Raw genomic sequence first — 14,814 nt, forward strand, 5'->3', positions numbered from 1 at the left:
AAAAAAACTTGTTAAAATCTTTAAAATGCCACAAAAAAATCAAGCAAATTCACCTAAAAAACACATTTGTATAAACTCAGACAGACACACTCAAAGGCTGAAAGCTGCAGGCTTGATGGTTATGATCAGGTTCGGAGTTTTCTGCTTTGAAATTAATTACCGTATTTTTCGGACTATAAGTCGCACTGGAGTATAAGTCGCATTTTTTTCAAGTAATTTATTTTACAAACTGGTTGAAAAAAACGATATTACATCATCCTGGAAGGTAAGTTATAACATTCATAAGTGAATAGAAAACAGGCTGAATATGTGTCAACACATATTCACATATTAGCATCATGAAAAAAACGAAAAGGTGTAGCATTTATATAACATAACAGTTTTATTTAACTATAGCCTCAAGAACTCATCAACTTTGTATCTTTACTGTACTTAATTGCACACAATCTCACTCCATATCACTAAATCCATTAAATTCTTCGTCCTCAGTGTCACGTCTGAATAACTAAAGTAAATAAAGTAATTGCATAGATCACCACAAGAGGGCATCCTAGACTTACGGTCCATATCTCATCTCATTAAAAATTCGTATATAAGTCGCACTGGAGTATAAGTCGCAGGGACATTCAATCTATGAAAAAAAACGCGACTTATAGTCCGGAAAATACGGTAATTAAGTCAAATCTTTTATCCTTCAATTGTTAATCCTGAGAGGGAAACTGGAATTACCAGTTTAACTAAATTCTAAAATGAAATTAAAATGTGATTTTTGTCCTCAAATACCCCCCCTCCTGTAGAACCTTTGTACCAAACGTACCGCGCCTCCGTCATCACCAAGGAGATCCGGCGGCAGACCGTTTGCCGGAACATCAGCAAAACCAGCGCCGACTACGACTGGGCCGCCCGCCCCAGCGCCAACGGAGGGGGGCCCCGAAGCAGCCCCGTCCCCACAGACAAGAGCACGCTGTGGCAGGATCTCCCCGTTGTCCGGGACAGCGGCGTGCTGGAGAGGCTCACGCCTGAAGAGTGCAAGTACCAGGAGGTGAGGAGGGGAGGCTACTGTGTTCAATCGATGAGGAGAAATCGATACATAAAAGGAGGAACTAGAGGAGCAGTTTAAATTGCTTCTTAAAGTGATACTTCTGCATTTTTATATGACGTGGAAATCCATTCTGGCTTTTAGATCCCAGCTGGAGTTTATCCAGCCGAGCTCTCCGCATTAGTCAGCCTTTTTCTGTCCTTATCGCTGAAACGTTCTCTCTCTGACAGAGCATGTTCGAAGTCCTGACCTCGGAGACCTCCTACCTGCGATCCCTGCACGTTCTGACCGAACACTTCCTGGAGAACCGAGAGCTGGGGGAGTCGCTGATCATCAGGGACAACAAAACCCTCTTCTCCAACATCCTGAGGGTGCGCGAGGTCAGCGAGAGGTGAGGAGCCAAACAGGAAACCAGCAAGCAATTTCTTAGTTATGGTTATGTCACTTTTAGCCAAAATCTAAATAAAATGTGGCTTTTGAGGACATAGTTTCTGCAGAGCGGTAGTAGTTTATTGGAAATTCACCTAAAAGTTGTGGGCATGACTGTTGGCACATCAACCCTAAGTAACAAATATAATCTTTTTTTGTCTGATTCACAACAATTTGATAAAGAAATAAAGTAATTTCCAGATCATAAGTTACTCTTTTGAGAGAAATGTTTAAGACTTCTGAACAAATCTGCCAAGCTTGGCGTAATGCTACGTTCACACCGAACGTGATTCACGCATTAAATACACGTCCGCTGTTGCTCAACACTTGTCCAAAACGCTCCAGATGCGTGTGGGAGGAGCTACTGTTTTAACCTCACCGCTACATGGAAGCATTGACTGTATATCGATAAATCATATAGTTGAAGTTAATAGATTCGCTTTATTTTTAAGAACTCTTCAAAACATTGGTAAACATTTATTTTCATTTACTTATCTTCACGACAATCTTTACCTTCTACTCAACCAGCTCAGTGGCCTTGTGGTAGAGTGTCCACCCTGAAAATGAAAGGTTGTGAGTTCAAATCCAAAGTCTCAGTTCCTCCATGCTTCTCAGTCAGTATTTAAGGGTTTTAATGGGGGGGTTAAACCACCAAATGGTTCCCAAGGGCGCCTGTGTCTGCAGCTCACCGCTCCCCCAGGGGATGGCTCCAATCCAAAGAACACATTCCACATATCTAGGTGTGTGAATCCTAATGAGACTTTTATCTGTGACCCAGTTTGGTGACTTTCTGTCCCGCTTTAGTCTGAGGAAGGAAAATAAAACCAAGAATATTAATTTCTTGATACAATTCAGAAAAAAATATCATATCCATCAGATTCTCCTCTATGTTCGCTCTTCTTCTGCTAGTGGCAATTACTGATACACACACCTACAGCGCCCTCTAGCAGTTATTAGTGGAAACTCCAGCTAAATAATGAGTCAATATTTATTTGTTAAAAATCACATATTATTTGTTAAATCCCTGGAGAAACTATGCAAAAAAATGCAATTTATACTCCAAAAAATGTGGTAGTTTCTGCAGAGTGGTATTACTTCATTAGAAATTCACCTGAGTTTTGGGAGGTACAGTTGGTGCACAGCTTAGATCAGTGATCCAGCGTATTTTCTATCTTTTTTTCAACAACATTTTTCATCTGCTTTTGATCCGCAACAGTTTGAATAAAGAAACTCTGAGAAATACAATTCTGGGCTTAATTTTCTCAATATATTGTGTTCCATCATCAGAAAAATAAACACCAAGAACACCATTTTCATAGCAGCATGACGTCATCCTGCTGCTTCTGGAGACTTCTAAACCTCTTTCTGCTCCATGCTGCAGGTTCCTAAAAGACCTGGAGGACCGCGTGTTTCAGGACATCGTCTTCCCGGACATTTGTGACATCATCCACTACCACTCTCAGCACAACTTCCCCGCTTACATCGACTACGTACGCAACCAGATTTACCAGGAGAAGACGTACGCCGTTCTCATGTAAGGAGATCATTCACTGGAAGCAGCTGAGGAATGCAGCCGGTTGGGCTGAAGCCTCTGCGCTCTGTGCCCGCAGGAAGACCAACGCTCAGTTCGCCGCGGTCATCACCCGCCTGCAGGAGTCGCCGCAGTGCCAGCGCCTGCCCTTCGTGTCCTTCCTGCTGCTTCCTTTCCAGCGCATAACCCGCATCAAAATGCTCATTGAGGTGACAAATAGAGATCTTGATTTTATCCTACACTATAAAAACGTTCCTGTGAAATTAGTCAGATCTAAACCAAAGCAGCAGATGATCCTGCGCTGCTTTCTGTTGTTCTCCGAGATGAACCTGAGGAACCCGTTCTGCTGCTCCGTGTTTCCACTTGAGCTGCATTTCAATATGTTCTTTAAAAACCAAACTGTGGAGCTGCAGCTTCCTACTTTAAAGTTCAGATGACAAACACACTCAAACATTTGGAAATGAAGGATTTTAAATTATCCTGTCATACGTTCACTGTAAAAAAATCCTTTAAAAATAAGTCTAATACTCTTAAAATTGGCAAAATATATTCAAAAGCGGAAAAAAGTGGTTTTACGAGGAATTTTTATTTTAAGAAAAAATATTCAAGTCGCTTTTGAAAAACTTTATTAACCCTTTTACTGCCTTCTTAACCGAACGGAAAACCTCATTTTGACACTTCAAATTCTTTAATTGTGTTGTCTTCCACCAAGACAAAAAGCTATAAAAATAATTAGTAAAAAAAATATTTTTTTTTCTTTTTGGGTGGGGGGGGGTCTAAGGGTTAACAAGATTATTTTTATAAAAAGACAATTTTTTTTTTTTTACTTTCAGTTCTTGCAGTACATTTTTAAAAACTTTCTGGTATGTTTCGAGTGTAAAATATTTTTTTTATTATTAGAAAAAACGTCAATAAACATCCTGAATGAGTCAGTCGTCGTTTATCTGCATTCTTATCTGTTAGCAAACACGCTTAACCTTCTTAACCTCCTGACCTTCTTAGGATTTGCTCTTTAGAAAAATGTGTTGCCGAAAGACAAATGTGTTGCTCTTCTTGCCGTAGAACATCCTGAAGAGGACAAAAGAAGGGACCAAAGAGGAGCAGTCGGCCTCCAAGGCTCTAGAGTCTGTCTCCAAGGTAAGCGGGTCTCGCTTTCCTCCAGGAGCTCCACACACTCAACAAAAAATTGACTTTTTTTGTCATGTAGATCATCGATGAGTGCAACACGGAGGTGGGAAAAATGAGGCAGGTGGAGGAGCTGATTGAAGTTTCGAAAACACTCGAGTTTGATAAGCTAAAGGTTAGCTTTTTTTTTTTTTTTTTTTTTTAAATAAACGACTACCTCACGACTATTTATTCACTTCAAAGATGTGAACTCTGTCGCCTCCTCGCCAGGCGGTGCCGATCATCTCCCAAAACCGATATCTGGAGAAGAGAGGAGAGCTCCAGGAGATGTCTAAAGGAGCAACGCTCTTCAACATGAGGGGGAAGTTCAGCCCCGTCCACTTCTTCCTCTTCAACGACCTGCTGGTGATCGCCGTCAAGAAAGGGTGAGACGCCAGAGGGTGAAAATAGACTCCGTTGATTTCTGTGTGTGACACTTGATTTGTAACTCATACAATAGTGTTTGTGTGTAACTAAACTTTGTTTCCACTAAGCAGTATGAGACGGTACCCTTATGCAACTGTAGCATCATGGTAGTGGTGAAGCTAACAACAATAGAGGTCATCCAGCTGTACTTTTTATTGGTACTTTGTACATATATAGAATTTAATGTTGATTGAGAGGAATACTTCTTGATGCCTTCTGTTGTCTGTTTTGCCAATTAATGGGTTTGTTTCAACTGTAGCTCCGCCCCTTTTACATTTTTTGTCTATACCAAACATGGTCGGTCCGGCTTAATGGGTCCATTTTATATTGGAAACGCCCAAAATACTGGACCGACCCATACCGCTCAGTGGAAATGAGGCTTGTGTGTACTTGCGATTGTGTATTCACTCTCAAGCGTACTAACACAAAGTACAGTTTACAGACGCACAACTTGAACTGACAGCAGCTTAAAACCTGATTCAAAAGGGCTCCTGCACTCTCAAACCACTCGTTTGTTTTTTTAAACAAAAGGCCACAAACACATAAAAAACATGTATTTTCTAAAGTGTATTAAACCACATTTATGCACAGATCGGTTAGAAGTGTATAAGTGATGCGTTTAAATGCTGCTGGAATGCTGGGTCATCAGAGTTTCAGCCGCTTCAACTTGTGAATATCTAGTAAAAACCTTTTTGTAAAACTCTATTGATATTGTTTGTTTTCAAGTTGTAATCATTTACAGACATGGATCAGCAACAACAACTAATATCATAAATAAATAAACATAATACACAGTAATTGGGATGTTTTTTTGGTGTGTTAACTCAAAGTTTTAAAAAAACAAAAGTTTTAGGCGTCAAAATCTTCTGTGATTTTAGTAGATTTACACATGTTGGCACTATTTTTGTTAAAAACGTATAACTTTAATTTGAGTTGAGTCGTCCCTTCCAGGCTTTTGATTTGGAGCGTTATAAAATAAGGTTCTTCCATGCAAATTCCTTCCACATTTGAGAGTTTCTGAGACTCATTTCAAACATCTTCCTTAATTTTTTAATTGAGCTCAGATTCCCATTTACTTTTTCCTATTTTCCTATGAAATAACCCTTGTTTTGACGTTTTTTTTAAGTATCTGATATTACTTTAGTTATGCTGTTTCTTTTTTGTTCCACATTAGATTTAATTTCCTTTGTAAAAAAAAAAAAAAAAGTCCTGAATTTGTAGGTATCTAAATAAATATCTAGTAAAATCTTGACATTTTTTCCACTTCCTTAAACAAATATTCCCCGATGACTGAGATTTTTTTCGTCTGAATACGCATTTTTAAAACACTCAAAAAGATCAAGCTTTTGATGAGTCATGGAAAACGTTTTTTTACAACTTTTGACTTTTTTTAAAATCCTCATTATTGTGGTTTTTATTCACGAAAGTGGAAAAGTTTTTACTAGATTTTCACAATTTCAGTTCAAAGCTGCTGATAAGGAAACTCTGATGACCCAGCATTCTAGCAGCATTCAAACGCATCATCTACACAAATCTGGAGATGTGAAACTCCCCTCGTGCTCTTGTAACTCTGACCTGTGCATAAACGTGGTTTTGTGTTTGTATCAGATGATTTTTAATCCGTAGTTAGTCTTAAGCTGCTGTAATTTCTAGTTGTGTGTGCATGAATTGTATTTAGTATTTGTACATTTTTGATATTTGAGTGTACATGCGAGTACAGACTTGCACAGTTATGCACAAAATTGATAGTATGAGTTACAAATGAAGTATTTCATCCACATAAATCCAGTGAGACTATTTTCTCTCCATAGTTGCAGCTAAAATCTAACTTGAGGCTGTGGAGCCTCTATTATCTCTTCACTGTGGCTTTAAAAAATGCTGTGAATAAACAAAAGTTTTGTCGGTGAAGTTAAGCACATATTCTTATCTTCTGCTGCACAACCGTATCTAGCAGAGACTTAGTTCCTCAAGAAAATATTACATCGACACGAGTGGATTTTTGTTTATTGGATTCTACACTAATGTTGTCATGTTTATAGTTGGTAACATTTGACTATTTTTATTCAAGATTATTTTATTTTGAAAGGAACTCATATGTGTCAAAAGCAAAAAAAAAAAAATTACATATTGAAAAATACTACACTGATGCAATTCAGGTATTGTAAATATTTAAAAACTAGTTTTTAAATAGGAATGGGCACAAAAACATAAATAAAGTGTATTTTTCTAAAAAGTCTCACTGGGTTTTAGCCCGTAAGGAACTGGACCTGATGGCTCTTTTCTGATCTAGACGTTTTCCTTTTTTAAAAAAAAAATGCATAAAGTTCTAAAAAATATAAACTACGATAAACCCTCATTTATTGTGTCCTAAAAAAAAACCTAAAATAGGTCAAATCTGTCTTGTAAATGTGTTGATTTTTTTGGGAGTCCCAGCCTTGGTACTGATGGGGAACTGAACACTCATCTGAACCCCGAGGGACAATTTAGAATAACAAATGACGCCCTGAAAGCATGTTTTTGACTGTGGGGGGGGGAACCACGCATGGATGGAGAGAACATGCAAACTCCACACAGAAAGGTCCCAGCTGGGATTTGAACCTTTTCACTGTGAGTCAAAAATGCTGACCACTCCACCACCGTGCAGTCTTGAGTCTAGTGTTGTAGACCGTAAACAACAATCTGATTGCTATTGAAGCTTTCTGTAGATTTGTAAATTGATTGATGCGGTCGACAGCCAATCAGAGTGGAGTGGACTATAAAAAAAAAAAAAATGCACTAAAAATAATCCTTAAAACTGCAAAAGCTGCAGAACCTTTTTTTAAATCGAATTTCACAATAATTCTTGCAAATCACAAGAAACAATATTTGCATATCAAGCAAAAGTAAATAAATCTTCCTCTTAAAATCGGGCCTTTTTGAACTCTGAAGGGCCGTAGAATATTTCTGTCGCTGCATCACTTCCTCTTTTCAGGACTGAGCAGCAGCAGCGTCTCACTGCAGCAATACCAGGATTTTTATTTTTAAATTGGAGGTTATTTCTGTGTGAGTTTTATCTTTAATAATATAAATATATAAACAGTTTGTCCACAAATGAATTATATTAAAGCACTCTAAGCTCCTCCCCTCACATTACGGTGCACGCACACACAGAAAGGTTACCTTCCTGCTTTGAGGTTTCATCCTATTTTGGTTAAAAAGGGAACTCGTGTTGAAGTGAAGGAATTAAACTATTTAAAATAAACGTTTGAATAGGAATTTAAAACAAAAGAAGTTCAAACTTCCTCAAATGCAACGAGATTTTTGTGTTTTATCAAAACCCTTAATTCCCCTTTATTAGTCTTTCATTGCATGTTTGTGGTGTTTTGTAGCTCGGAGCGCTTCGTGGTGGTCGACCACGCGCACCGCTCTCTGGTGCAGGCGCACGTCTTGGAGGAAGGGGGCGGCGGCCTCCCCCTTGAGAACTGCTTCGTCCTCACGCTGCTGGAGAACCACCAGGGACGCATGATGGAGCGCCTCATCAAAGCCCCGTCCCAGTCAGTGTCTTCACTCTCAGTAACAGTTAAAATCTCTAGCAGGGGTTTGAAACCAAAACAAAAAGTTCGTCAACTAGCTCCTTCCTCTGAAAGAAACAAGCAGAAAGCTGTTGAATTTCTGTCAAAAATAAGACCTTAAGTAGCATAAAAAGAACAAAAAAATCAGATTTTAAGAGATAGTATCATCTTTTTTTTTAACATTTTAGAGTAAAATATATGCATCCGTCATCCCTCTGTCTTTAATCTTGAATAGAAATATACTTATCTGATAAAAAGTCTCATTAAACGTGAATTTTTTGTTGTGTTTTTGGTCTATCTGGTCACTATGGACCAGGAGTGTCAAACTCAAACACACAAGGGGCCAAAATCCTAAACACACTTTAGGTCGAAACATTTATTGAACACACTAAAACTACATTTTTAAAACTTTACAAATGTTACTTTTTAACACTACTATGAATAATAAGAAGACAGGAATATTATCAGGAATAGAAACCTTAAATAACTTTCAAACTATATTTTGTCAAAATTACTCAAGTTATAAATAAGCACAAGATAACATCAAAAAAACGATAAAATGACTCCTGGACCTTGACTTTGACATATGGTTTAAACAGGAAGTTTATTTAAAATGATCAAAATGTTTCAAGGACCAACAGACAGCACATTTAACCCCCCATTTATAGAAGTCAAAAGCAAAAATGCAATGTTTGGTGCCCCTTTAAGACCACATAATGATCAGACAGTATGAGGCGACCTTAGTGAGGAAATGTTAATTCAGAGCAAGTGAAGAAAAATGCAGTTTTTTACTTGTAAAAGAGTATATGTCATATTTTTTGGATAAAAATAAAGATCCAAATGCATTGAAGTGAATTAGAATTTACTGCAGAACTCCTGACTGAAGTGGTTCTGTCTGCAGGTCGGACATGCAGAGGTGGTTGGCTGTTTTCCCCAACCCCACCAACGCCAACGGCGATGAAGACGAGGTGGTTTACGAGGACTGGGGTGAGAGGAGCTGGTAACGCCACACACTTCACGTCGTCCTCCCGCCGATCCTCATATGTGTGTGTGTGTCAGACTGTCCTCAGGTTCAGTGTGTGGAGCAGTACGTGGCCCAACAGGCGGATGAGCTCTCCCTGGAGCCCGCCGAGATCATTAACGTGGTCCGCAAAACCACCGAAGGTAAGAAAACGTTTAATAAATCCGATAATAATCTGTTATTCTTTATGGTTGTGGTTTTTTTATCTCCTTCCCTGAACTCTCGTTTCACACCTCAACCCTCAAATACAGATTTAGCTTTAAACGTTGTTGCATGAACCCAAATTTCCCTCCCCTCCTCTCTTTGTCCGTCCTCCTCCCCGCCTGTCGTCTCCAGGCTGGTACGAAGGCAAGCGTCTGTGCGACGGGCAGAAGGGCTGGTTCCCCTGCGCCAACGTCATCGAGATCACCAACGAGCACGTGAGGAGAAGAAACCTCCGCGAGCGCTACAGGGTGATCCAGGCCGCCATGATAGTCACCAACAAGCCCCGCCCCATATAGTAAAACCACTCACTGTAGAAAAGTGCCAAAAAAAAGTTCTGAACACTTTTATTTCCTCTGACGAACAAACAAAACTGCACATTAGTTTGTGCTGAAGCATGAGTTTTCACCAACATGCTAATGTGTGCTGTCCTGCAGCTCCCTCTGCTGGTCACAGTCTGATCTGCATCCACTGCAAATGTATAAAATGTAAATGAAGACAGAAGCTCCTTCAACTTTAAATAAAAACACTTTTTTGTCAAGCTTTTGTCACAACTTTATGTTGGAACACTTAAAGTAAGGAAATAATATATTTGGTTGTATATTAAATAAATCCGCTCATGTGTTACTGAAGATCTCCGAGGCTGAGAAGCACGTGCACGGCGTTCCCTTCCAAATCAGTCAGTTCCTTGGACCTCCTGACCTTTGACCTCTGGTGGTTCAGCAGAGCTGTGGGGCTCATGGGTGCTGCAGAGTTGAAAACATTTGTAAAGTCTCCCGTTTGCTGGGTGTAGTTGCTTCCCGTGGCCTCTTGGTGGTGCAGTTTCAACAGGTTAGTAACGGCTTGGTCCTCCTCTTGTGAAAGCTGGATGATCGCCCGAGGAGGCTGCAGGTGGGTGTCCGGACCACACCCCGTCCAGGTGAGGCTGCCCAGGTCTCTGGTCGGATGGGGTCCAGATCTGAACGGATCCGGGTGGTTCGGTGGTGCCGGGCAGGACGACATGATGGGCTGTGGGGTGTTGAGCCTGGAGAAATCAAAAGCCTTAAAACAAAAAAGAAATAATTGATTGGCTAGGGTCCATCTCTAATGCTCAAACTTATGTGAAAGTCCCTCTATGATCATCTTAATTATGCAATTTTTACCCAAAATTTAAAGAAATTTACAGTCAGAAATTATTCCCTTTGAATATGTCCATCAGAAAAATGCCACAAGACCAATGAAAGCATTTATCAAATCGTCTTATAACTAGTGGTAAAATAAATAGAAGTGAATCTTTGTCAAATAATTTAAATAAAGTTTTACAGTTAAAAAAGGTTTTAAAGTGAATTTTAACATGATTTTTTTCAGCCTAAAGCTCATTTTGACTCAATTTTTTATCAGAATGGGATTTAAATCAAGTGCTTAAGAACCAAAAGCTGCTGATATTGTCAGAAAACACATTTTCACACATAACTGATATAAAAGACAATAATTTCCAAAAAGAAAAAAATGTATATTATTATTGTAAGGAGTTTTGAACAATTTTGATTCAATAAATCATTGCTACAAGTTTATATAGACTTGAATTCAGACCAATTATTTATTTTATCGTAAATATTAAGTATTTTAGGGTATTTTTTACTTACAAAGTTACAAATATTTTTGGCAGAGTAGCGGGAATTGATAAGAAATTCACCTCAGAGTTTTGGGCTATTGCTGCAAAGTAAGCCCACCTCTATTTCCCATCATCCCTTTGTTTACTCTCTCTCCCACTAGCCCCTCATAACCCCAACCTAACATTACCGGTGCAACAAAAATGGCAAGCAACATCAAAGCTATACAGCTTTGACCACAAAATGAAGACGTAGATGATTTAAGTTGATGCAGATGTATTTTCTACATCACTGATACAAACTTTTTTTAGTCTAATTCTGATTTGAATAAAATAAAATACTCAGAAAGGAATTTTGACTGTAATTTTCTTTTTAAAAGTCCTCCATTAAGAGAAGAATGGTTACAAGAACATGGTAAAACTTGTTTTCTCGTCTTTAAACGTTTATTTGGGCTCCTCTCACCCTCATCCGGGTCAGTAAGTTGGGGATCCTCTCCCTGCAGTGCATGCTGGGATCAATAAAGAAGACTTCCTCGGGAAGGATGGGATAGACTGCAGAGAAAACACATTAATTCCGCAATAAACGACGTAAACGCGCATACTGATGTTCAGCTCACGTGCAGCTCCTCCATGGTGGCGCGCGGACAGCGGCATGAAGGAGGGGTGCTGAACGGTTCTGCTGGACGTGGGCAGCACGACCGCTCCGGTTCTCTGTTGCATAAGAAACTGGATGAACACACGAGCTCGAACTTTGATCTTAACATGTCAAGAATAAAACGATAAAACATACCGATGGAAGCTGTCCACTTTCGCTAGTCATGATTCCTCAACTTCCAGAAGTGATCACGCGCTCAAGAAAACCCCCATCCCCTTATAAATTGTGAAACAGTGACATCTGCTGGCTGACTAAGGAAGTGCATGTTTGAAAATCAGAACCCAGGATTTTCGACATCAAGTATGCGTTACTTTAATGCTGAGCCAATGTATTTTGACATTACCTTTATATTTATTAAAACTACTCAAAGTCAATAGCACCAGAATACTAATGAGACTTGATAAAAAAAAGTTTCTCAGATAAAATTTGTACTTTCATATGAAGCTATAACAGTGCAAGAGATCCATCCCATCTGAGAACATTGATGAAAATATGCTGGCAGATCATTTCACTTATAATCTGGAGAAATATTTCTCTTGTTCTTCCATTGTAGCTCTCTGGACATTAAGAGAAATGCAAACAAATTCAATACATGGGTTTATAGTTTTGGTCAATATATTTTTTGTAGTTTAGGTTTTCAGCAAGTCAGATAGCAGAGTAACGATCTATTGTCAGCCTGGTTTCTTATTAGAAACCTTTTGCCTCATAATTTACAAGATATTGACATTTGATTCTACACAAGACACATTTATATTTCAAAGTAAAAAGAAAAATGATGCCTCAATCAAAATGATAAAATTCCATATGTAACTATTTCAAGAAAATCTGCTGCATCAGGAGGATCTTACTTGACCCAGGGTGCATTTTATTCTGAAAGGAACTTCAAGCTGCTCTCAAATTTAGTTCCATTTGTGTAAAAAAAAAAAAAAAAAAAAAATTATAAAACTTCATTTTATAAACAAATGGCTAATTGTTAGAAAATATTTATGTTAAGACTGGGACTTTGTATCTCTCAGTTTTGGCCTGGGAGAAACTGCCTCAAATGACTCTTAGCTAAACAGGTTGCAGACCCCTGTCCTAAGACATGGACTGCTATTTGGAATGCATTTTATTTTGAAAATGTCATACACAAATGTGCTTGCAGTCTCCCTGGATATCAACTTTAGAGCATTCATTACCCCCTTTGCTAAGTATTTTTTCCACTCCGACTAAATTTGAATACTTCTAGTCATACAGGTGTCCTGATACCCTGCACCTGGTGCTATTTTTTGATGCCCACATCATGGCATGTAAATGTTACAATACATTCAAGATAGTTCAATCATATGGAGGGTTTGGTAACTTTGACCAGCCTGTGCATGCAGTTAATTGAACAGCCTCTCATTTTCAGAGCTCACTTTTTAGAGTCACTCAGCCAGGATTTGAACCATGACCTCTTTAAGAGTGCAAACCACTACACCATACAGCACATTACTGAACCTCTTCTAATCAGCACAGACTACATTTTACCAAATATGAAGGGAGTTATATCAGTATTACTTTTCATTTTTCTTCAGCAAAAGATCCATCATTCTAATACAAGTGCAACACCAATGTTTAAAGAAAGCTTTATTTATAAACTACAAAATCTAAAAATGGATATTTTCAAGGGAATGTGTTTTGCTTGGCATGAAAGTAGCCTTTGGAACCTGCAAAAATAAGCCAAAATAAGTTAAATAAATTTACAGCTGAGGATGACTGTTTATACACACCTCTGTAAAAGACATTTGGTAGGCTATGAACCCTGGTTACTCTGATGTAGTGAGCAGGAGGATGGTGGGCTGGCAGGTAGTTGGGAATTATAGTCTTCTGTGGAGCAGCTGTTGTGGTGGTTGTTGTAGTTTTAGGCTCTGGGGTTGGTTCAGTAGGAGTTACACCTGTCAAGAAACAGCCTCAATATATGCATGTCTAAGAACAACTACATCCAAAGCAAATTGGGGGCATGAGTACTACCTGGAGTGGTTTGCACATCGTGGATGATCGTTCCTTTACCTTCTGTGTCAGACTCAAACCTGTACACTGAGAACAGGCGACTGAGGCCATGCAGAGGATATGAACACTGAACTGTCACCCTGAAACAAGAGGGTAAAAATGATCTTAAACCCAAAACACAATGTGGTAGTAGTGTGTAGGGGAGATTAGATACCCTTTATCATTGTCATCAGAAGGAAAGTTGTTGAGGGTGTAAAATATCTTGTTTCTGTAAGTCACATTTCCTCTTAGCTATAAAAGAGAGACAAGAGTTCATTTTGACAATTGAGAAGTTCTGTCCAAGATTGATTTAAGGAAGAGTACCAGTACCTTAACGACAGATCCACAGCTGTTGACTGGAATAGAGAAGAGCACCCTGGTACCATTGACTTCATTGGGTACACAAAGTTTGTTGTAGAGGTGGAAGTTGACCGGCATCTGGCCACTTGGAATGACCCCAGACAAGTCAGCAGCCACGGTCATCATCCCATCAGTAGAACACACTGCAAAGCAAGCGATCTGGTCACCAAAAAGCTCCTCCTCATCGTAATGTGGTCAATTAAACAGGACATCCTTACTGATGTACTCTCTGGATTCAAAGAAGCACGTCTTGACGGTTGAAGCCCGGACCTTTGACGTATCACCATCTCTCACCAGGATCTCAAATGTGCCGTAGAATCCTCTCAAAGAAACATCCTGCAAGAGACAAAAACTGTGCATACAACAGAACAAAGTGGCTAAAACCTGCAAGAGGGCAGGTCCCTCATCTTACCCTGTAGTCATAGCCATGAGTAAAGAGTGGAGCAGTAAGCACCAGAGTCTGACTGTCATTGCTCATGGTGTAGCCCCGCCTCGTCACCAGCTCCATGGTCAGTAGATCTGTGCCGATGCCGAACTCCCACAGGTAGTCAGAGGGTTGATGGGCCAGCTTGAAAGTGATGCCTGAAGCTGTGCAGTTGGCTTCAAACACTGGGGGTGCTGTCAAATATAGCATCAAGAGCTCAATCCATCATCAGGACAGACCAACAATATTCTGGGTCAAGACTTACAGACATCCAGCAGTGCTGTGACTGAGGTCGTGTAGTGGTAAGGCTCACTCCCTGGTACCGTCAGTGTGTAGTTTATGTTCAGTTGATGCAACATGGCTGCATGTTCTTTGGAGAACTAACAGAGGAATTTATTAACCAAGTTATGTT

At 39.4% G+C, this 14,814-nt stretch overlaps 3 protein-coding genes across 5 annotated transcripts in view; 1 reads left to right on the top strand and 2 right to left on the bottom strand.

Moving 5' to 3' along the window:
* Positions 1-9,903, top strand: part of si:dkey-38p12.3 (ephexin-1) — a 19,771-nt gene extending 9,868 nt beyond the window's left edge. Inside the window, exons 6-16 of one of the 2 annotated variants that reach the window (XM_036216578.1) lie at positions 798-1,042; positions 1,270-1,430; positions 2,850-3,002; positions 3,079-3,208; positions 4,062-4,136; positions 4,207-4,299; positions 4,395-4,549; positions 7,958-8,122; positions 9,042-9,127; positions 9,200-9,304; positions 9,413-9,549. In XM_036216578.1, the coding sequence (XP_036072471.1) occupies positions 798-1,042; positions 1,270-1,430; positions 2,850-3,002; positions 3,079-3,208; positions 4,062-4,136; positions 4,207-4,299; positions 4,395-4,549; positions 7,958-8,122; positions 9,042-9,127; positions 9,200-9,304; positions 9,413-9,438 (1,394 nt within the window). In that variant the 3' untranslated portion in view covers positions 9,439-9,549. Of the gene's footprint in view, positions 1-797; positions 1,043-1,269; positions 1,431-2,849; positions 3,003-3,078; positions 3,209-4,061; positions 4,137-4,206; positions 4,300-4,394; positions 4,550-7,957; positions 8,123-9,041; positions 9,128-9,199; positions 9,305-9,412 lie in introns of both variants that reach the window. The other variant, XM_024287924.2, reaches the window with a different exon arrangement.
* LOC112155896 lies at positions 9,693-11,942 on the bottom strand. Its single transcript, XM_024287925.2, has 4 exons — positions 11,744-11,942; positions 11,571-11,664; positions 11,417-11,505; positions 9,693-10,403 (listed from the first exon to the last, which is right to left on the bottom strand). The coding sequence occupies exons 1-4, from the start codon at positions 11,771-11,773 to the stop codon at positions 9,987-9,989; spliced, it is 630 nt and encodes a 209-aa protein (XP_024143693.1). The 5' UTR covers positions 11,774-11,942; the 3' UTR covers positions 9,693-9,986.
* A 1,257-nt stretch (positions 11,943-13,199) lies between these two features.
* The window catches only part of LOC112155892, a 5,079-nt gene continuing 3,464 nt past the window's right edge, over positions 13,200-14,814 (bottom strand). The window contains exons 14-19 of one of the 2 annotated variants that reach the window (XM_036216579.1): positions 14,197-14,272; positions 13,949-14,121; positions 13,794-13,870; positions 13,601-13,719; positions 13,360-13,509; positions 13,200-13,296 (exon numbers count right to left, since the gene is read on the bottom strand). In XM_036216579.1, the coding sequence (XP_036072472.1) occupies positions 13,253-13,296; positions 13,360-13,509; positions 13,601-13,719; positions 13,794-13,870; positions 13,949-14,121; positions 14,197-14,272 (639 nt within the window). In that variant the 3' untranslated portion in view covers positions 13,200-13,252. Of the gene's footprint in view, positions 13,297-13,359; positions 13,525-13,600; positions 13,720-13,793; positions 13,871-13,948; positions 14,122-14,196; positions 14,273-14,814 lie in introns of both variants that reach the window. The other variant, XM_024287921.2, reaches the window with a different exon arrangement.

Source organism: Oryzias melastigma, linkage group LG18 (assembly GCF_002922805.2).
Source record: "Oryzias melastigma strain HK-1 linkage group LG18, ASM292280v2, whole genome shotgun sequence".
NCBI classification, from domain to species: Eukaryota; Metazoa; Chordata; class Actinopteri; order Beloniformes; family Adrianichthyidae; genus Oryzias; species Oryzias melastigma.